The 22,404-nt window shown below is 34.6% G+C and overlaps 3 protein-coding genes across 3 annotated transcripts; 2 read left to right on the plus strand and 1 right to left on the minus strand.

Annotated features, from left to right (window-relative positions):
- Positions 1 to 3,237: 3,237 nt before the first annotated feature.
- On the plus strand, positions 3,238 to 7,816 carry LOC120192026 (dynamin-related protein 5A). The gene is made up of 16 exons (XM_039194871.1): positions 3,238 to 3,442; positions 3,536 to 3,599; positions 3,702 to 3,809; positions 3,910 to 4,011; positions 4,113 to 4,163; positions 4,683 to 4,744; positions 4,994 to 5,084; positions 5,328 to 5,392; positions 5,491 to 5,685; positions 5,825 to 5,944; positions 6,096 to 6,166; positions 6,270 to 6,495; positions 6,753 to 6,803; positions 6,919 to 7,147; positions 7,278 to 7,417; positions 7,516 to 7,816. Exons 1-16 carry the CDS (start codon positions 3,314 to 3,316, stop codon positions 7,642 to 7,644), a joined length of 1,833 nt encoding a protein of 610 aa, XP_039050802.1. The 5' UTR covers positions 3,238 to 3,313; the 3' UTR covers positions 7,645 to 7,816.
- A 675-nt stretch (positions 7,817 to 8,491) lies between these two features.
- LOC120191907 (GDSL esterase/lipase At1g71691-like) lies at positions 8,492 to 10,492 on the plus strand. The gene is made up of 5 exons (XM_039194771.1): positions 8,492 to 8,757; positions 8,888 to 9,015; positions 9,304 to 9,543; positions 9,680 to 9,935; positions 10,056 to 10,492. The coding sequence occupies exons 1-5, from the start codon at positions 8,532 to 8,534 to the stop codon at positions 10,298 to 10,300; spliced, it is 1,095 nt and encodes a 364-aa protein (XP_039050702.1). The 5' UTR covers positions 8,492 to 8,531; the 3' UTR covers positions 10,301 to 10,492.
- Positions 10,493 to 18,631: 8,139 nt separating this feature from the next.
- On the minus strand, positions 18,632 to 19,528 carry LOC120191908. Its single transcript, XM_039194772.1, has 2 exons — positions 19,447 to 19,528; positions 18,632 to 19,410 (listed from the first exon to the last, which is right to left on the minus strand). The coding sequence occupies exon 2, from the start codon at positions 19,341 to 19,343 to the stop codon at positions 18,726 to 18,728; it is 618 nt and encodes a 205-aa protein (XP_039050703.1). The 5' UTR covers positions 19,344 to 19,410; positions 19,447 to 19,528; the 3' UTR covers positions 18,632 to 18,725.
- Between the last annotated feature and the right edge of the window lie 2,876 nt (positions 19,529 to 22,404).

Consider the following 22,404-nt stretch of genomic DNA (forward strand, 5'->3'; position numbering starts at 1 on the left):
TCATACAATTAAATTAAAAAGTAGTTATTCAAATATTTTAATTCCACTCGATGCAAAGAACAATTAATAGGCAGAAAATCTTTCAATTTTTTTTAAACCAAGTTTTAGTGACCCTGAAAGATTCTCCAATTATATCATAAATTTTAGCAAAAAAACATATAAAAATATCGGTGTTGTAAAAAATCCTCAAAGTAAAAGTTGTGAGTGATGAGAAAAACACAAGCTTTGAATGTTTTAGAATCGATTATGCTATTGAAGCTTAGATTTTGTAAAGCATTGGTATTCTTTTGATTAATTGCAGAGATAAACATGTATACTTTGGTTGCCTATAAGTTAAAACGTCAAATCCATAATTTTCTTATTCTTTTAAATTTTGAAAACAATTTTCTAAAATTTGAAAACAATTTCTAAGAAAACACTGAGAACACCGTTTATATGTTTTCAAATTTTCACTTATTTTTGTTTTCATTTTCTAGAAATTATTTTTTAATTTTACCATCAAAAGCATTTTCTTCAATGTTTTCTATTTTCTAAGAAAATGAAAATATCATATATTTCTTGTACCCAAACGGACCCTAAACTTTGTAGTTATAAGATTTGATCTCGAAACTAAAAGAAAAATAATACTTAAGCATCTAACCATTACATCAAATTAATAAATATATTGACAATAATATACTAGACAAGTAATTAGAAAATTTATTTTTTTTAGAAAAATTATTAATATTCAAATTTTTCAATCTAAATTTGTTATCCTTTTTTTTAAACTAATATTTTAATTAAATAATTGAATCCAATCAGATCTAATTGAATGAATTTGAGTATTTTATTTTTCATTTGGTATAATTTTAAAAATATTTAATTTAATATTGTGTTATTTATATAATTTCTTTTATAAATATTTTTTTTTGTATATTTTCTTATAAAGAGAGTTTAAAGATGTAAAAGAACAAATAACATAAAAGATTTTTTTTAGAAAAATGAATTTGATATTAAAAGTGTACACATTTATTGTTTGTAAAATATGAACATTATATTTATTAAAATTAGTTCAAATATATTATTATCAAATCAATTATATTTGTACTTCAAAATGTTAATTTAACCATTAGATCTAGGTTTAATCTCTAGTTAACTTAAAATTTAACTTCTTATTCTTGAACTAATAAGATGAAAAATTATTGATGTGATCATATGGCCACGTCAACATGCGTATGGTTTTTGTATTGATATGATATTTTTATGATGTGATATTATGTATGAATAGATCACGTTAATATTTATGTTCATTATATCCGTTAAATTAATTTAGTTGTTAATTGTTTGTTAAATAACAATTTTTATCTATATACGAGATCTTTTGATAAAAGTATTCTATAAATAAGAATAATGATGAAAATAACTATTTTTTGATTTAACCATTGATATTTAATCAATCGATCGATTATTTCAGATTAAATTTTGTATATGTTTATTATGGAGGCTACCATTTTAATCCAGTTTATTTCATTTGCAAACGTCAAGATTTAAACTTTTGATATTAATTAAGAAATCTAACGTCTCATCTCACTATACTAATTAATTATTGATGTCAAAGTAATTATTTACTCAAGTCCGCTTTCTGTACATTACATATTTTAGTTCAATTAAAATTTTCATAATTTATAAGATTTCCGATAAAGACAAATTGTTGTCTACTAGAAATCCAAAAAGACAATTTGCTAAGAGCCGTTTAACATGACAAACAAAAATTACTCGAATCAAAATCAAATAGATAAAAGACAAAGTTAGCATACCAATTTAAGGCAATAATATATATATATATATATATATATATATTAAAATTGATAATAATTTATAATTATCCTATAATTTGAAGAATTAAATGAAAATTAAATTCAAATCTCAAAATTAATTAATTAATTTTTGTTTTCAAACTATCGATTGTTATATTAAAAAATGATGGTTTATTTTCTTTGGCTTTTGAATTTTGAAAGACCCCACCATAGACAAATACTAAAATTTAGAAAACCAACGTTTTGGAGTTCAATGACTAGTAATTTGAATTCTCCTTTATTTATCTAATTCTTTTGAGCTAATTGCATCACATATCCTCAAGGTATGTTCCTCTTTATAAATTGGTCCTTACACTTTTAAATGTTCAATTTTCATCCTTAAGCTATGACTATCATTCAAAACTAGTCCTCAAAATTTTGAACATTTTAATTTCATCCTCAAACTATTATCTTCATTCTAATTTGGTACCCAAACTTTTTGAATATTTCAAGTTTGCCCCAAAATATACGTATATACTAGTCACATCCATTGTTAATAAAATCGTTAAGTCAGGTTGTATTATTATATGTTTGAAAAAAAAACTTTAGGTTAAACTATGATTGAAACTAATTATATATATTTGGATAAATTTAAGGACAAAATTGGAAGATTAAAAATTTTAGGGACCAATTTAGAAAGAGGGTCATGATTTAGGAATGAAGTTAGAATGTTCAAAATTTTAAAGACTAATTTAAAATTAGAGCCATAACTTAGGGATGAAATTGAAATATTCAAAAGTTTAAGGACTGGTTTAAAATGAGGGTTATAGTTCAAGGACATGTAACACAATTAACTCTACTCTTTTTTAAGTAAAAAAATTGGGTAAACTACACATTGGTTACCTAAAATATTACTTTTTGTTCCATTTTTATACCTAACTTTTTTTTTCAAAATCATACCTAACATTTAGTTTAGGTTTTAATTTAGTACTCTCCGTTAAAAAATTAACAGAACTACTGATGTGATATTTTTTATTTTTAAATGATGACAAAATATTATCTTATATTGATACGTCAATATTACCATTAAGTTTTGAAAGACTGGGTATCAAAATGAAATATAAATTAAATGTTAGATATGATTTAAAAAAAAATATTTAGATATTAAAATGGAACAAAAATAATAATTTAATTACTAAACTTGTAGTTTACCATAAAACTTGACAGTTTAAACATGAACCACACAGACACCGCCTTAACAATTGGTAGCGAATAAAAGGCAACGGAACACTCCCGAGTCAACTCAATCGTTCTAGCGAGTCATAGAGTTCTGATTTTCTCTTGGCGTATCGGGACTGAGTCACCATAAATAAATCCCGCTTCACTTTAAAGCCAACCTCTCTTCCATTTTCAAAAACTTCTCAAAAAAACCAAATTAAGAAAAATCGATTCAGATCTGAGGGGCTGCCGTTGCTTACTTAGTCAGCTCAGAGCAGCCTGATTCGAATCCGACTCAGATCTGTTGCTTGTGAAACGAAATGGACAATTTGATTTCACTTGTGAACAAGATTCAAAGAGCTTGTACGGCTCTCGGTGACCACGGGGAAGCAAGTGCTTTACCTACTCTTTGGGACTCATTACCGGCGATTGCCGTCGTCGGCGGCCAAGTTAGCACTCGACTTTTTCTTCAATTTTAGTCAACTTTCCCCTCTTTTTTTTCTTGAACTATCAAATGATCTGAGATTTTGAATTCTTAACAGAGTTCAGGAAAGTCTTCGGTGCTCGAAAGCATAGTCGGCAAGGATTTTTTACCTCGTGGATCCGGTAAGAATAGATTACCACATTAAATCTATCCTTCCTCGTGGATGAACATAACAAAATGATTTATATATTTATTTTTGTTTCTTTGGTTAAAAATTAATGCAGGGATTGTTACTCGGAGACCACTTGTGTTGCAGCTTCATAAGAGTGATGAAGGAAGCAGGGAGTACGCTGAGTTTCTTCACCTTCCAAGAAAACGATTCACCGATTTCGGTAAATTTCTTAATTTCCACTCTTTCAGCTTTCGTTTTTACCAAATTTTAGCATCGCCTAGACTTGGATTTTTGAACTTAATCACTCTCTGTGCTTATAGCTGCCGTTAGGAAGGAGATTCAAGATGAGACGGATAGAGAAACTGGCCGTAGCAAGCAAATCTCCAGTGTTCCAATTCATCTTAGCATATATTCTCCCAATGGTATAATCTGTTTGTAAATATTTACTCCTTTGTCTTTCGTAGGTTTTTTAGTTTTGTTTTCTCTAATTTACAAGCCTTCTTTCCTTTTAAATTTGTTGCAGTTGTCAATTTGACTCTGATTGATCTTCCTGGTCTTACGAAAGTAGCAGTTGGTAAGTTGCGGAAAAGCCTAGTAAATTTAAAGAAAATTTGAAGCCTTTATATTAGTTCTGCTGTGTGGCAGCCTAATTTAAGGCTAAAAAATGGCAACTTTGGGCTGCAACAAAAAATGTGATAAAAATCATAATATTTTAGTACGAGAGCAACCTAAAATGTTACATTTTTACTTGCATTTTCGGTTGAACTTAAAATGTTACGAAGAAGGTAATATTTTCGGTTGAGCCCAAAGTCACTGTTTTTTAGCCTTAAATTAAGCTGTCGCTCCTTAGACTTCCCCCTTTATATTGCTGAAGTATATTTCCACGGTGACCCTAATAAAAAAGGTTTAATCTTCAAATTGCATTTTTCTATCCCATTTGTAATTCAAATATATTTAGTATTTTATTTTACTATTTTATCACTTTTAAACCATATTAGCTGTTTTTGCTGCAATATGATTTATTGAATTCGTGATTAATTTGTATTGTATTAATGTATTATGTTAAATTGATGAATTATCTTGTTAAATGTAGAGGGTCAGCCGGAGAGCATTGTGCAAGATATCGAGAATATGGTTCGCTCTTATATTGAGAAGGTGAAATGCATTTGATCTTTATTGTGAGCCTTCTAGGAAAATTTATTTAAACAATATTTTAGGATACTGGGTATTTTATATGTGAGTCCTTTGAAAATCCTAGGAAATGTGGGTTGTGGATAGATCTTGCTGTAAATTGCCACTTCCTCTGTTTCTAGATAACTTTGCATTCTACATTTTTCATGATTTATGTAACAATGAAAGCTGAACATGGCTGTGCTATTTTTGTTTGTGGAACTTTTTATGCAGCCCAACTGTATAATATTAGCAATTTCACCTGCTAATCAAGATCTTGCTACATCAGACGCAATTAAAATCTCACGAGAGGTGGATCCTACAGGTATTCTTTTTCAATACTAGTTCATTCAATATTTTTTTACTTTCCATGCACCACAATGTTCCACATTCTCTACTTTCCTTAGTATTATCATGTGACCTAAGCCATGGGTGTTTTTATATTTGTGCTAAATAATATCATAAAAAGATTGCTATGATTTGTAAACTTTTTGACTTGTGGGTTCCAAGAGTTGTGGTTGCATATTTTGGATTTTCTATTTGGTAATCATTGTTATAAACCTTTCAGGGGAAAGGACACTTGGCGTGCTGACAAAAATTGATCTGATGGATAAGGGCACAGATGCAGTCGATGTAAGTTTGTGTTATGCATGATTTTTGACATACTTCAAATCTTTAGTACTGGATGCTTAAGGCATTATCATGTTCTAAGTCATGTTTCTATTGACTAGATATTGGAAGGCAAATCTTATCGGCTGAAATTCCCTTGGGTTGGTGTTGTGAACCGCTCACAAGCAGATATTAACAAGAATGTCGACATGATTGCTGCTCGCCGTAGAGAACGTGAGTATTTTGCTAGTACGACCGAGTATAGGCACCTTGCTAACAGAATGGGTTCTGAGCATCTTGCTAAGGTGCTCTCAAAGGTATGCTATTGGGCATTGTGTTATTTTTTGTTTAAACTTTTTATCCGCAGTTTTCTCTTGTAAAAGGACGAGATGGCACTGGATTCAGTGCAAACTTTCTTCAGTTTTATTAACCTTTTGCTACTGGTTAATGTCTCAGCATTTGGAAACTGTAATCAAGTCTAGAATCCCAGGCATTCAGTCCCTTATTAATAAAACAATTACCGAACTTGAAACTGAATTGAGCCGTCTTGGAAAGCCTGTTGCAGCTGATGCGGGTGTAAGTGCTCCTTCTGCTCTCTCTCTCTCTCTCTATGTATGTATGTATGTATGTGTGTGTGAGAGTGTGTGTGTATTTTGATCTGGAATATCCACTTGCAGTTGATTCATAACTTTTTTGAGAATTGCTGATGATCGGGATGCTTATACAGGGGAAGTTGTATACAATCATGGAGATTTGCCGTCTTTTTGATCAAAATTTCAGAGAACATTTGGATGGCGTGTATGTACAGCATGTCTTGTTTTTACCTATCTCTAACTTCATTAAGTTTTTGCATATTTTTGTAGAGATTCTGTTTTGACTTTCATTTCAATGTTGTTCACAGGCGTACTGGTGGTGATAAGGTTTACAATGTTTTCGACAACCAACTCCCTGCTGCTTTGAAAAGGTTGCAATTTGACAAGCAGCTATCAATGGAGAATATTAGGAAGCTCATTACTGAAGCTGATGGGTATCAACCACATTTAATAGCTCCCGAACAAGGATATCGTCGTTTGATTGAATCTACTTTAGTTACTATCAGAGGTCCAGCTGAGGCTGCTGTTGATGCGGTATGAAACAAGATTTTTGAAATATGGTATATCATATTCAATTTGGCATGCGGAGATCATCTGATTTTCCATGTTTTCCTTGGCAGTAGTTCAGTTGTGATTCTTCCCGATAAAACCTTTTTCAAAAAATGTTGATAAAAATGATATTTCTGTTGCATGTTATATCCCCTTAACTTTTTTGAATTGCGCGATGCATCGTGCTGGTCATGTTTTCTGATGCTTCAAATTGGATCGGTTTCATTTGTCACATTTTCCAGATTCATTCCATTCTGAAGGATCTGGTTCACAAGGCTATCAGTGAAACTCCGGTATGTTCTCGTCTTTGCTCATCTTATTCATGTATCCAAGAAATTCTGCCTGCTGTTTTCTTTTTCATTAAGGTGGTTGTGGGCTACAAGTTTTAACCGGTTGTTTGGTTTTCAGGAATTAAAGCAGTATCCTGCACTCAGAGCAGAGGTCGGAAATGCTGCGATCGAGTCTCTTGAAAGAATGAGGGATCAGAGCAAAAAGGCAACCCTTCAACTGGTTGATATGGAATGTTGTTACCTTACAGTTGAGTTCTTCCGAAAGCTTCCTCAAGATGTGGATAAGGGTGGCAGCGCTACACAATCTATATTTGACCGATACAACGACTCATACCTGAGGAGAATTGGTAGGTTCATATACAAAAACAAAAGTTTCTTGAAGGACATATCTCAGTGGTTTCAAATTTAATCCAACCGAACTGAAAGATCAATGTATTTTTTTCCTGATCATGGGTTTCTCTGGCAATGTATGAGCAGGAACAACAGTTTTGTCTTACGTAAATATGGTCTGCTCTACTTTGCGCCACTCCATTCCGAAGTCCATTGTTTATTGTCAAGTCCGAGAAGCGAAAAGAAGCCTGCTCGACTTTTACTACACGGAATTGGGTAAACTGGAGGTGAGAACGGCTCTTTCTTAACCAACATACCGTATTTTACTTATTTTGTTGAAGCCGATGATGAGAACTGATTGATTTCTTGGGGAAAAAAATTGTAGCAAAAACGATTATCTTCGTTATTGAACGAAGATCCAGCTATCATGGAACGAAGAAGCGCTCTTGCAAAGAGGCTGGAATTATACCGAAGTGCGCAAGCGGAGATCGATACGGTGGCTTGGTCCAAGTAAGAGATGAAATTTAGATGGATGAGGCATGGCTTTAAGGATTGCATTTTTATTTGTTGTGCATTCTACGTTTCTGTATAATCTGCAAAACAGCAAAAGGTTTGCCACTCACTCTATGTGATTATCTCTATTCATTAATCCGAGCACGAGGACGTTCATTTCGGTTGAATCTACAGTCGAATTGAATTTTGCTGAAAGAGTTATTTTCTTATTACTTAAAACAGGTAGACATAATATCAAAATTAAACCTTATCGTATACTAAAATGGTCATTTGAGCCCCTTTCTTTGGAGTTATTCATTTATTTATTTCTAATGTTTTATTTTGAGGCAAAAAGTGGATGAAAATCATTAGTTAACGGCAAACGATCTAAAATAAGAGTTTTTTAATTATAATTTTTATACGGACGCCACCTTAGTATTGTTAATAATCATACAAGTACAATGATAATTAAAAATATTTTTCATTAATTAAATAATTTAATTAGTATAACTTTCATGTATAATATAAAAAAATTTAATTAATCTGCTTGAGAAAAATCCTAATGTATATTTACCAACAAGCCTAATTTTAAATATTGAAACACATTCTATATATTTCAGAATTAAATTCATTTTGTTATTTTCATAAATAAAATGCAAAGTTCAATTGCATATCATTGATTACGATCCCAAGAGGGGAAAAAAAGAGTTAACCAACTTCCACTGGCCGCCAAATTCCAAAGCAGCAGTCTCTTGACTCTCTTCTTCAACTAAAGAAATGTTGACCACTCATATTCTTGCCATCTTTCTCGTCGTTTCCATCGTTGTTTCACAGTCCAAAGCTCTTCGATTCCCTCAAGAACTCTACAATCTTTCCTCAAATCAAATCTTCATTTTCGATAGCCCTTCAATGCCACCTTCTTCCTCCCCATTGCTATCCCCAGCAAGCCCACTGGTTTCTTCTTCCCCTCTGGTCCCTGCACTCTTCATTATCGGCGACTCAACCGTCGACTGTGGCAACAACAACTATCTTGGCACCTTTGCTCGGGCCGATCGCCCTCCTTATGGCCGTGATTTCGATACTCATCTCCCCACTGGACGCTTCTCCAATGGAAGAATCCCCGTTGATTACCTCGGTAAAAAAAACTGTGTTATCTTTCTCCATTTTCTTTCTTTTTTTTTCCTTCTTGTTTTAGGTGTTGATAATGACATTTGATTAGTTATAAATTCTGGGTTTTCTTCATTTTGGTTACTTTTTTAAATCAGCATTGTATCTCGGGCTTCCGTTCGTGCCAAGTTATCTTGGACAAACTGGAGAAATGGAGGATATGCTTCATGGAGTCAATTATGCATCTGCTGCTGGTGGTGTTATTTTCTCTAGCGGATCAGAGTTGGTATCATTTCAACTATCTCGATCGAAAATATTTAACATACTCGTATCTCACATTCACACTCGAATCCCGAGAAACATAGTTTTCTTAGGTATATATATGAGTTATTCCGATAGCCATCTACTATTTAAATCCATGATTCCATTGACTTGCGAACTAAAATTTGGATTGAAGTGCTTTACTTTCTGATGCATTTCATGTGTTATTCATACTTAAAGTTCCCTTGCTTTGAACCCGCATACATTTCATGTGTTATTGGGGGCATATTCATAGGATATGTTTTTCAAACAGGGCCAGCACATCTCATTCACCCACCAAATTCAGCAGTTTGGTGATACTTATCAGCAGTTCGTTTTAGGCCTGGGTGAGGATGTAGCCATCGATCTAATCTCGAGTTCGGTTCTTTACATTTCGATCGGGATAAACGACTATATACATTACTATTTGCGTAATGTATCAAATGTGCAAAATTTGTACCTCCCTTGGGGCTTCAACAAGTTCTTAGCGTCCACAATGAGGCAGGAAATAAAGGTGACTATTGCAGTTTTCTCTTAGTTTCATGTTTAATCCGTGTTTTTCGTCTGATATTGTCGGGAAAAAAAGTTATTTTGTTACTATTGATTTCGGACTTACCGGGAACTCGACATTTTTTGTGTTGGTAAATCAGAACTTGTACAACATTAATGTCAGGAGATTCGTCATAATGGGGTTACCGCCGATTGGCTGTGCTCCGTACTACTTGCAGCGGTACAAGAGCAACAATGGGGAATGTGTTGAAGAGATAAATGATATGATCATGGAGTTCAACTTTTTCATGAGATACATGATTGATGAGCTTCTTCATGAGCTCCCTGATGCTGGCATAATTTTCTGTGATGTGTTTCAAGGTTCCATGGATATAATTCAGAACCATAAGAGTTACGGTACGATTGATCATCCGAATCTCAAACCTTTTCTTTTGTTGTTGTTGTTGTTGTTGCATTTTTCTTGAGATTCTTGATTACAACCGAGTCTTTGGATGGTTTTTGTGGATTCTGATTCAGGTTTTGAAGAAACCGCCAATGCTTGCTGTGGGTTAGGGAGATATAACGGATGGATCATGTGCATGTCGACACAAATGGTGTGCCGTAATGCTTCGGGTCACATCTGGTGGGATCAGTTCCATCCCACTGATGCAGTGAATGCCATCCTAGCAGACAATGTGTGGAGCAGCCGCCACACTGAAATGTGCTATCCTATGAACCTGAAAAAAATGGTCTTTAGCCAAAACCTGAACAACCTCGTATAAAATCTTCGATGATGCTCGGAAAACATTCAATTCCGCTGCTAGCTGCCAGAATTTATTACCAACAAACAAAGATCGAAACTAGGATACATTACAGTCTGAATGAGAGAGATTTGTTACCAGAACTGTAGAGCTATGATACTGCTTCAACGGCGGCAAAGCAGTATGTTTCATTCATGTATGTAAAATAGATTACTCCAACATGGGACAATTGTATAAATTCTTTCCGGTTGTCCAGATCGAGTTTCCATTGATTTTTGTAATCTCTTCCAATGTGAACCATAGATATATAAGTTCAACATGAAAAACATTTGATTGAATCCTGCATGGAAAACTGAGGGTATCGATAAGTTGCAGAAGAAATAATGGATTCAAGTCTGTCATCTTTATCTGTTGCTCCTAATCCGGGACTTCGGTGTTCATTTCAAAGCTGGGAAATTGAACAGTTATTTCCCTGAAAAATAATATCCAAAAAGTAAATCTTCCATCGGATGACCGACACTGGAATCGGTAACATCAAGAAAACATAAGAATCAAGTCCTAGTTGAAGTGAATGCTCACTAACTTGAGTGATATATCAGTGATGAAAAAGGAAAAGATTTTGGATCATAAAGCAATAAGCAAGGGTTGCAAAATGAAAGAACTTAAGAGTTTAGAACACACTTCAAACATGAAAGTGTCATGATCTTTATGATCGACGGATTCTTTCTCACGAACTCCCTCCATTCTTCTTCATCGATCTTCCCATCTCTTTTCGTATCGGCTTCCATCATTGTCTGCACATATACGAGTAAGGTCTTACAAACATGCACTTCGCTCCCTTTGTTTTGCTTCCTCGATTGTGCTTTTTTGTGAAAGAACCGGCAAGGTTCACCCTTTGTCCCGGGAAGTCATAGAATGAATAACTATCAAAGCATCACCGAAGGCAGAGCCTGATTATCTACCACACCAGCAGTGGAGAGGGATCTGATCATGCCATCTCCAATCTCTGCCCTCTAATTGAGAAATTGGTCAATAAGCACTTTTGGATCAAGTCAAGACTTAGACTTATAGTAGATGTAGCTGAGTAAGGAGCTGAACTACCTTTTTGGCGCCCTAACCGTTAGCATGTCTGTCCTCGTCCCACTCCATGGATAGACATCAGTTCCATTACCGGATTCCGTTTTTTCCTTTTGTTTGCGCCTTACTGCGGCTTTGCTACTGTGCTGCTTTCTTCGGTTTCGGTTGCGATGAAGGTGCTTATAACGTTCGTCGGCAGCTAAATCCTACTTCTACTTTGGAAGAACGTTCTGTGCATGTATGCCATGCTGGATTTCATAAATCTCTTATAAGAGCTCACATCCATTTCAAGGTCGATTTGGGAACGCTTTAATTTATAAATAGTAGAAATGCAATGAAACAATACTGGTTGGACTAAGATGCAACTTACCCGAATTAAATGTGTTAAGCAAATAACAACATATCATTTCTTCGCTAAAAGTGCATTTAATGATGTAGTTTTCTCGGCAAACAATATATATCATATATAAAGATCGTAGCGTAGTGAGTTAGGAGTTCCCTCTCACATTGGTTCTAAGCGTAGATCACTTTCATCCAACTTTTTCTATTATTTTCGTATCCGTAATAGTACGAAAGGAAAGCCTGGCTCCAAGTTGTTCAAGAATAGTGGCGTTGTTGAGTTTCTCGATCCTTTTACTTGCTAACGACAGTGGGACTCCTACGGTTAATGATCTTCTTCGAAACCGACGTAAACGGGGTTACAATCTGGTAACTCCCCGGGAGAGGAAAACGAATCAATTTATTCTGGAAATAACGAAGCAAAGATAAAGTGAGCGCTCGGAACGAGTGGTAATAGGAGGGGGTCATGGAAAGGTGTAGAAGTAGATGATCGCTCACCCACTTTGTCTAACATCCCATACGAAAACTAAAGGAAAGACTGAGCAGGACTATGAGTTGGGTAATCGAGACCCTCTTGTGCTTTGCTGCCTGTTTAAGACAGTGTTCTCCGAAACGCCTGTTCGCATCGCAACTAATAGAAAAAAAACAACTACTGGTCTAGTCTAGTAGTTGGGTGCTCATTGTTGTTCGGATCTTGACCGGGTCCGAGCTTCCCAAGCTGACCACCCACCGAAGAGAAGTACACTCTTTCAGACCCTCTCGCTCACGCTCGAGATCTTAACCTAGTTTTGTTTGTACTTCATTGCAGACCCCGGTTTCAAAGAATCTCTTGAAGACAGACCCTGGCTTTGAAAAACCAGGTCTGGAGGAACCTGGAAAACCTTTTTCTCATGGAGAACGTACGCCTGGTTTTGTCAAACGACTCCTCCTTCTATCACTATTCAGCTTACCTTATTATTTATTATGAAAAGGGTTTTGAGGCCTTTCTTTTCGAAGTTCGAAGCAGGAAGATCCTGGCTAACGCTTTTCAGGTATAGGGTTCGAAAGATGGTCTTGCAGAGCCTTGAAGTGTAACTCCCTCCGTGGACCTTGGCGTTATAAAACACCTAACGGATAACGTACCCCTAGATCACTTACTACATCTTTTCTTTACTCGGTGGAGAGCACGAACTACATAATGGCTTTCACCTGAATTCTTTAGCGAAGACTGATTGATTGATCTCGTTATGGCTTCTGATATGGGTTTGGTTTGGATGCTCATGCTCCTATCTTGCTTGCTTCGGATGTTCATTTAAGTCATTTATGATTTCATTTCATACTGAAATTCTTATTGTACAAGAAAGAGTTTTCCTTTCTACCACGATGCGGTACACTGAACACCAACCCAATTTATACAGCTGGTGGGATACTATAATACCTCTCCGTCTCCGTATTTGTCCAGTTTTTCTAAGCTTACGTGCACCGTGGTTGGGATTGTAAACTATACCAATCCAATAGTAGCCCGACATCGGGAATCTATGAGTTTAAAACTGCCTGGTCAAGGTTGTACAAGGGAACAAGAAAGGGGTTTGATAAGGAGTTTGGGAATGTCCCGTTTAGTTAACAAACATCGAGTTTGGAGTCGGGGCAGCATGGATACGAGACTTTTGATTGAAGTGAAGTTTGGAATCATTGTGGTTTTTTATCTTCACATTACCAAATTGGAGAATCATCAAGGCCTTTCAGCAATTTGACGCGCCCCCTAAGCTAGACGCTTTACTTACCTGACCTCAAAGAGAATATAATGAGTTGCCTTAGCTCTTACTACGAGTTTGAATTGCTCTGTAGGATAGTAGGGCGAATGAATATACACCTCTGGATGACCGAATAACCGAAAGAGATGCTGGTATAATATGGGGTCTCCCCCTCCAGCGGGATCAGAAAAGGTCAACTCTTACCTGGACCAACAATAGCTCCCATTTTAGCTAAAGCCAATGGATTATAATATTCCATAGGCAAACTAGGAAGCCGAATCCAAATCCAAGCTATGAGTTTTTTGAAACTATCATCAACAGGATTCAAATTCGGTGACCATTGTCGAACTGTTAAATAATGTCCCCCAATTACCCAAGGACCTCCTTCAAGCACATGCTTGTTATCCTCCTTCCTTTAAAGATGGGTTCATACAGGCAGCGTGGTTACAGTAGTCAGAATTGTGCCTGTCATCCAATTTGGTGACGTATGGCGAGATTACTCTACCACTCTATAAATAGAGGCTCGATAAGTCTCTTCACTTCATCAAATATCAAAGCAAAGAAATTGAGTAATAGCACGTATGACATGTATATAACTGATATAAACATGATTTCTCAAATTGATGTCCAAATGAATAACCTGCAAAATGCAATTCAAGGGCGCTGTAGAACGCTAAACGCGCTTTTGCTAAGTGTTAGAACACAGGATCCTGCAAGAAAAGAAGCGCGCATTGCCCCTGATAGTTAGAAGACTACTCGGATTAGTATGAGGATTCATTTTCTACCAGTCCAGGGAATTTTCTTGATGTGAAAGGTCTGGAGGAAAGCCCAGGCAATAGGATAAGGTAAAATGCTCGAGGAACGAACGTAGAATGTGCCGAGGGAATAAACCGGTTAGAGATTTTCTTTCTCGTTAGATTGGAAGTGAGCAAGCAAAGACAAGTGGTAGCTAAGCAAGAGTGGTTGCGGTGATGAATAATATTGTTTTTAGACCAAACAAACAGAGGGCTTCACGCGCCTCACTGCGGTATTCACTCTTGAAATACAGGGTAAGCCAACCAGTAGAAAGAAAATCTCTAACCGGTTTATTCCCTCGGCACATCCTACGTTCGTTCCTCGAGCATTTTACCTTATCCTATCGCCTGGGCTTTCCTCCAGACCTTTCACATCAAGAAAATTCCCTGGACTGGTAGAAAAGGAATCCTCATACTAATCCGAGTGGTCTTCTAACTATCAGGGGCAATGTGCGCTTCTCTTCTAACTATCAGGGGCAATGCGCGCTTCTTTTCTTGCAGGATCCTATTTTCTAACACTTAGCAAAAGTGCGTTTAACATTCTAAGGCGCCCTTGAATTGCATTTTGCAGGTTACTCATTTGGACATCAATTTGAGAAATCCTGTTTATATCAGCTATATCCATACGTGCTATTACTCAATTTCTTTGCTTTGATATTTGATGAAGTGAAGACACTTATTGAGCCTCTATTTATAGAGTGGTAGAGTAATCTCGCCATACGTCACCGAATTGGATGTCAGGCACAATTCTGACTACTATAACCACGCTTCCTGTATGAACAAACAAACTTTGCAGAACCGTTTCACCTAATCGATCGTGGTGAAGTCAGCAATGGATTTGGCGGATCATCCACGTGGATGGCAGGCCCAATTCTGACTAGTTCTACCTTTTTTGACAAAGGGTGGGAAGACTTCGCCTTAGTATAATCGGGTAAATCACTATTAGGAGAATAAGAGAGCTTACGAAAAGGGCTATCAAACGGTTGTGACTTTCAATTGGCCTTGTCTCGCTTAACTCGTCGAGTAGTGATTATCTCGGAAGGAAGATCTGTTCGAAAGGTCTTGCCAAAAATCCGTATAATGATTAGCTCCTAGCCCCTGCTTCTTGAATTGGTGCTATCAACATATTGTTAATGGATAAAAGAAGATGAAGATGCAAATTTTGCTTGAAATTTGTTAAAAAAATATACCAATCCAAATCTTATATCACTGACGAAATTAAAAAAATTTAAATTATAGATTCAAAATTTAGAATAATACGAATAAACTATAGGTATCAATCATTTTTTTTAATTGGTGTAAGTTTAATCCTAACTTAGGAGAACATATTCAATTCTCACTCTTCCAAAAATAACGTGTGCAAATTTGAGCAATTCTTTTCATAATAGATTTAGGAAGAAGAAAGTGCTTGCACCCATACCGTTGAATGGTCAAAATAACATCTTTATAGGATTTGCCACGTCGGATAGTAACGAATCCAAAAATATCTTTTAAAATAAGCACATATATTAATAATATTTTCGTTTGAGGTGGATACAAGTAAAATTTTAGATGAACATCATTAATAAAATGAACAACTAATATAAAAAATTTAAATTTTAAGATGAACACATATCCATCGTGACCAAAACCTACATTCACCATTGACCTCGGATGTGTGTTTATTTATTTATTATGGTAAATTATCTTTTACATTTTAGTCTTTTTATGTTCTTTCATTGCCTCCTCTTAGTTCTTCATTTAGATTAAGTTCGAAGGTAAATGAGACAAAAATAAATAAATTGATTCAGCCAATTTGAATCACAAGGTTCCATGGTCTAGCGGTTAGGATATTGTACTCTTAATTAGGGGTGTGTAAAAAAATCCGATCCGACCGATTCGATCCGTTGATCCGATCTAAAAATTCGGATATCCGATCCGTTTTTTAATTTTTGGATAGTTCGGATCGGGTATCCGAAATTTTTTCCGGATTATCGAATAGGATGTGGATCGATAAAAAACCATGTTCGGATTATTCAAAAACCCGAAAAAAAAATATAGGCTATATTCGACCCAGAGTTATTTCTGTACTCTACCTTAGCGCATTTCTGTACTCCACGCTGACCCAGAGCTTTTTGTACCCTCATTTCCCTGTTTTTCATCGTCCCGTTCCCCTCGTTATCTGTCTTAGAACTTTTCGACGCCCTTCAAAGTTCCAAGTTTACTGGGTTTCCTTTTTGGTGTGATCAAATAGGCGGAGCGGAGCTGACTTGCAGAAAATAGCTCAACAAGAGCAAAAGTATTTCCCTTTCAAGATTTTAGTTGCTGCTACCAACAATTTTCACCATCATCAGAAGCTCGATGAAGGTGGTTTTGGATATGTCTATAGGGTAAGATCTAACCACTGAAACTCTTGTTTGGTTACCTAGAAAATTGAGGAATAACTTTTGCTGAACTTGGCTTGCCCTTTTATTCGCTGAATAATTATAGATTCTTTAAAGAACAATTTTTTATACTACTTTTTAGATATTCAAAGTTTGAACTTTTGCATATAAAAAACATGAAAAACAACAAATACTGGAAATGCCTCCGTTTCCCTCTTTAGATTTGTCTAATCTCAGATGCTAAGAATAAGAGTCAATGCACGAAAATTTGAAATCGAAATAGCACAAGAAACTCGACAATTTTGTTGTTAGTTCAGTTGGTTCATTAAACCTTTCTTATTTTTCTAGTTGTTAGAACTTTTACCAAACTTTACAATCTTTTTGCTCTTAAGTTGTTTTCTGGTTTCAAAATGTTGATTTCTCTTTTTAATCAACCTAGACGTTAAAGAATTTCTCGTACGTGATTATTTTTATAGGGGAAACGAGATGATGAAAGAGAGATTGTAGTGAAGAAATTATCTCATAGCTCAAATTAGGGTGAAATGGAGTTTGAATATGAATATTTTAATTTCTGTTAATTTTTTTTGAATTTTTTGCAAAAAAAAAAAAAAATCGGATTCGGATCATTATTTTAGGTATCCGAAATTTTCGAATATCTGAAAATTCAGATCGGATAATATCCGATATCCGATAATGCAAACCCCTACTCTAAATCCAGTAACCCGAGTTCAAATATCGTTGGAACCTTCTTTTTTTTATTTTATTTTAACTGATGAATTATGATACGTTTAACGTTTAACTCACTGAGTTTAGCTGACTAAATTCGTAAGGACATAGCCACTGTGATTGGTTTTTGTATGAAGTTGATTAGTGGTCAACCGTTTTGATAATGATTCGATTTCAACATTTTAATTAACCTTCTGAGTCTGGTGTTTAAGTTTTCTTGCTTTATTATATCAGAATCGAGTGTGGGTGGTGTTATTTTATAAGAAAATTGTAAACTACACAAATGATGAATGATGTTTGAGTATGTTTTCATTTTTTTCAGTCAAATTTTAAAATTAATGATTTGGTCACTAATATTATCGATTTATAACAAATCGATAGTTGATGTTAACAACTGTTAACATGTTATGTCAACAATTAAACACATGTAAAAATATCACGTCAATAACATGGGTTGATCGTTATCAAGTAACAGTTTCTATCCAATAGAGTATGCTTTAACCAAAAATTGAAACGTCGGGATCTAAAATGTTAAAAAAAAAAAGAATAAGAGATAAAGTAACCATTTATACAAATATTAAGAGTAATTTTATCATTATACCTAAAAATATTTTATTCATTAATCTGTCAACATGGTTAAAAATAATCAAGTAAAAAATTACATATCAATATTTGATATGTTAATTTATTTATGAGTCATGTTCGGGATGCAAAATTCCACTTAAACGGATAATCAACTTCTCGATTTTCCGGCTTTCTATTTTTATTTTAAATTAAATTTTTATTATTTAAAGACAACTTTCTTTCGCCTATATTCTCAAATTATTTCACCTAACTTCTTAAATCTCTATGCTTAAATTATATAATTTAGATTTCTAAATTCTTAAATTCGTTTATATCTTAGTGAGCATGTTAACGCTCAACTTATACGATCATTAATTTTTTAACAAAATAGTCGAGTTTTGAACATAATGAATCAATGGGTGATCATTTTATAATTTTTAATAGTCTATGAACTCAATTAAGTAATACTCTATAGTCGGGAGATCATTTTTTAACTTTTAATAGTTAGTAAACTGAACAAAACAATATCATATAATCGAGAGACTATTTATGTACTTTACCGGTTTACCCATAATATTATACACTTAAGAATTTAGTGTTTAATGTTGAAAAGAATTTGAAAACTATTTATAGCTACGTATTTGTTCAAATTAAGCATAAATTTCAATACATAGATAAACAAAGATTTATTGAAAATAAATCCTCGCATTACTATCAGCCAATTTTTCCTTCATAATTTGGTTGTTGAAGCATTGAAACCAACAATGGTTTTTGAAAATTTTTAATTAATCATAGCATTGTATGTACAAGAATATGCTTAAGCTACTAAGCATTTTTTTTTTCAATCAAGCTATGGTGATTTATTCTTATCAACGGCAACCTTAAACAAGCTTGACACGGCCGGCTTCTTCCGCGACACCACCCAAAACCACTTGCTCCGCCGTGGAGTCACGACAGCCGAGTTCGCCGCCGCAGCCATCCTCATCTTCTCGATCAACGCCTCGGTGTTCACTTGTTGCGACAGAATATCCTCCAGTTGCTGACTGCTGATCACCAACTTCACTTTCCAAACCCCATTCTTCTCTGACGACAACACTTCAAGGGCCGACGCCGACGAAGACGACGACGACCCACTGGAGAAATTCTCGACGAAATCGGCCGAGGACATCTTCGGCGGCTCAACCCGATCGACACGATCCACTTCGACTTTCTCAACGCCTTCTTTGTCACCATTTTTCTGAAACTTCTCCAGGGGAAGAAGATAATAAAACCCCCCATTCACCAAGCGTTCATCTTCAGGCAATGGGGTTGAAGCTTGGCCTCTTCTGCAAATACCATAACCTGGAAAACCATTTGTGATCTCACGAGCAAGTTTGGGGCCCTTGAAATCGATGATTTGGCCGGCGTCTGTTAAAACCCTGATGGAATTGGTTTCGTCGACGGCTCCCTTGAGAGAACAATTCCCCATTTGAAAGGTCAGTGTGTTTTGAGATTCAGAAGATGGTATTTAAAAGGTGGAATCTTTGGGGAAGAAGAAGTGGAAAGGAAATGGGGGGGAAGAACTTGGGAAAGAGACAAATGGGGTTTTGGTTTTCAAAATAATTTGATCGGCGCCATGTGATTAGTAGACCGTTGGTGATGGTTTATGATTTTACCAAGGGCAGAATTTTCGGTGCGATTGGTTCACGGAATGTAAGATTATCAGTGGGAATAAAAGATTATCAGGGAATAGGATTACTGGAAATGTTGTATTTTGTGTTTGGTTGGTTTAGCAGTAATATAAGATTACCGTGTTTGGTTAAAGGCATAAAAGATTATTGGAATGTATATTTGACCAAATTGTCTTTATTATATATTTGTATAATATTACAAATTATAAAATATTTATATATTTTCTTTAAAAAATTAAATTCATAATATTTATATAATTTTTTTACAAAATTAAAAATATAAAAAAGTTTAATGTAAGGGTAAAAAAAAATTTAACCCCTGAACTTCATATAAAATTTTAATTATAGATTTTTTTTTGTAAATCTAAAATAATTTAAGGATAAATTTGTAATTTAACCTTCGTATAATTTTTATTATTCAATGACAGAAGAATGATATTTTTGGAAAAAAAATAAAAATTTAAGGGTATTTTAGTCCAAAACGTCGGTAATGTTATAATACCTAAGGGCAGGGAGGTAATGACATTCCCGGTAATATACTCCAAAAAATCTACTATTGGTAATAAAACATTACCGGGAATGAGATTTCCGACCAACCAAATATGGGACCAAACACCCCCTTCAAGTTTTATACAACATGAAATGGAAAAAAAGATTTGGTTTATCAAGGGATGCTATTCGATTATTCTCAAATTCGAATTTAAATTTAGATATTTGATTTGATTTACCAATCTTAATATCATTACATGTATGGGTGAGTGTTCATTCGAGTGAGTCGAGCTAATAAGTTTTGAGTTATTGAAGATGTAAGTCTTATTTTATAATTATAACTTGATTTAAATTTTTTTCGAGTCGAAACTAATTTATAAAATTTGAGTTAAGTCGAGTCGAGTTTTCGAGTTACTGTTTAAATTTAATTGTAAATATTTATAATATTATAATTCTATTTGATTCTAATTTAAATGATTTTTTATAACTATATACGATACATATATATATATATATATATATATATATATATATATTTCTTCATATTTTTTTATATGTGATATACATTTATCATCAATAGTCGAGGGACTCGACTTAAACTTGAAAGTCAATCTACTAATTATTAAAAATTTTGAGTTATTCGAGTTGCATTTTATAATTCAACTTTGAACTTGATTTTTTTCTTCAAGTTGAGTAGTTTATGGAATTACAACTTGAAGTTAATTCGAGTCGAGTAGAATCGAAAAATTTAATTTTGAGTTGAATCGGTTTTGTTCCTCCCTAATTATATGAATATAAATTCAAATATATTAATAGATATCCAAATCATACGAAAAATATATATTTTTAATGAGTAAAATTTCATTAAAATGTAATAATGATTTCATAGGTTTGAATTCACACTTATTTAGGGACCAAAATTAGATTCGGTTTGAAAAATTAATGTTTCTTAGTGTCGAGTTATTCGAGTTGAGTTATTTAAGTTATTCTAGTCAACTTGAATTATCAAATTAGAAAATCGTCTCAGTGACCAAAAATGCCTTATAATATACGATTTTAACCAATTTTTTTTGGATTTGCCAAAATGACCAACAAAATCGCAACGCGATCCCCAGAATCGCAAATCAGTTTCCAAAATCGCAACGCGATTCTTGAAAATCGCAATGCGATAGTACAAATTCGCATTGCGATTTTCCAGAATCGCAACGCGAACACATAAATCGCAACGCGTATCCGTAAACCGCAACGTGTATCCGTAAATCGCAACGCGTATCCGTAAATCGCAATGCGTATCCGTATATCGCAACGCGTATCCGTAAATCGCAACGACAATACGTAAAATCGCAACGCGTATCCGTAAATCGCAACGCGATTTTTAAAGCGCCATTATAATCGCTACGCGTATTTTATTTTCAAATTACAAAAACGAATATTAAGACAAAATCCCGTAATCGCAACTCATAACCTAAAACCTAAAATCACAACTCAGTCCCATCTCCATCTCTCACTCTCTACGGCGAAATCCGTCCCCATCTCCGAAGATTTCCGTCCCCATCTCCGGCGAAATCCCTCACAACCATTCACGGTCAGAAATCCCTCACAATATTCAGAAATGGAAAATCAACCTCCGAGGGTTAGTTTTTTTAATTATTTTTATTTTGAAATTTTTGCATTATTGTAGGTTTTTCATATTGAAACTGATGATAAGTTTACTGGTCATTTCAATAATAGATTAACCATTTCACTTAGATTTCATTTCGCGTTACGATTCTCTCGTTGCGATTTTCATTTCGCGTTGCTATTCTCTCGTTGCGATTTTCAAGTTAGTATTTGTCTTTGTCTTTGTTCTGTCTTTTGGTTGAAGTAATGCAATCCATTCAAGTTTCAATTTGCAGAAGAGTCGCAACGAGAGAAATGAAAATCGCAACATGAAAATGACTATCTGCAACGAGAAAAATGAAAATCGCAACGAGAGAATCGCAACGCGAAATGAAAATCGCAACGAGAGAATCGCAACGCGAAACCAAAATCGCATTGCGATTTTCATTTCGCGTTGCGATTCTCTCGTTGCGATTTTCATTTCGTGTTGCGATTCTCTCGTTGCGATTTTCATTTCTCTCGTTGCGACAGTCATTCTCTCGTTGCGATTTTCATTTCAACCAAAAGACAAAACAGTGTTGCAAATTTTAGTTTCAAGAATAAACTACTACTTTTTATGTTTATTGTTTTTGGTATATCTTCACAGTGTAGTTTTGGTATATCTAACTTGGTATGTTTATTGTTTTTGTAGAAATTTTTTTCGGCTTCATTGACATTAAGGAATAAAGTTAGCCTAGCCACTACAATTGCTTCGAAGCTTTCACCTGCACA

Source organism: Hibiscus syriacus, unplaced genomic scaffold (assembly GCF_006381635.1).
Source record: "Hibiscus syriacus cultivar Baekdansim isolate YM2019G1 unplaced genomic scaffold, ASM638163v2 tig00116971_pilon, whole genome shotgun sequence".
In the NCBI taxonomy this organism is placed as follows: domain Eukaryota; kingdom Viridiplantae; phylum Streptophyta; class Magnoliopsida; order Malvales; family Malvaceae; genus Hibiscus; species Hibiscus syriacus.

Coding starts and splice junctions, on each gene's coding strand:
- LOC120192026 (XM_039194871.1), top strand. CDS start 3,314: ATGGACAATTTGATTTCACTTGTGAACAAGATTCAAAGAGCTTGTACG. Junction 3,443..3,535: donor TTGCCGTCGTCGGCGGCCAA/GTTAGCACTCGA, acceptor AATTCTTAACAG/AGTTCAGGAAAGTCTTCGGT. Junction 7,418..7,515: donor CGGAATTGGGTAAACTGGAG/GTGAGAACGGCT, acceptor AAAAAATTGTAG/CAAAAACGATTATCTTCGTT.
- LOC120191907 (XM_039194771.1), top strand. CDS start 8,532: ATGCCACCTTCTTCCTCCCCATTGCTATCCCCAGCAAGCCCACTGGTT. Junction 8,758..8,887: donor AATCCCCGTTGATTACCTCG/GTAAAAAAAACT, acceptor TTTTTAAATCAG/CATTGTATCTCGGGCTTCCG. Junction 9,544..9,679: donor CAATGAGGCAGGAAATAAAG/GTGACTATTGCA, acceptor TTGGTAAATCAG/AACTTGTACAACATTAATGT.
- LOC120191908 (XM_039194772.1), bottom strand. CDS start 19,343: ATGGGGAATTGTTCTCTCAAGGGAGCCGTCGACGAAACCAATTCCATC.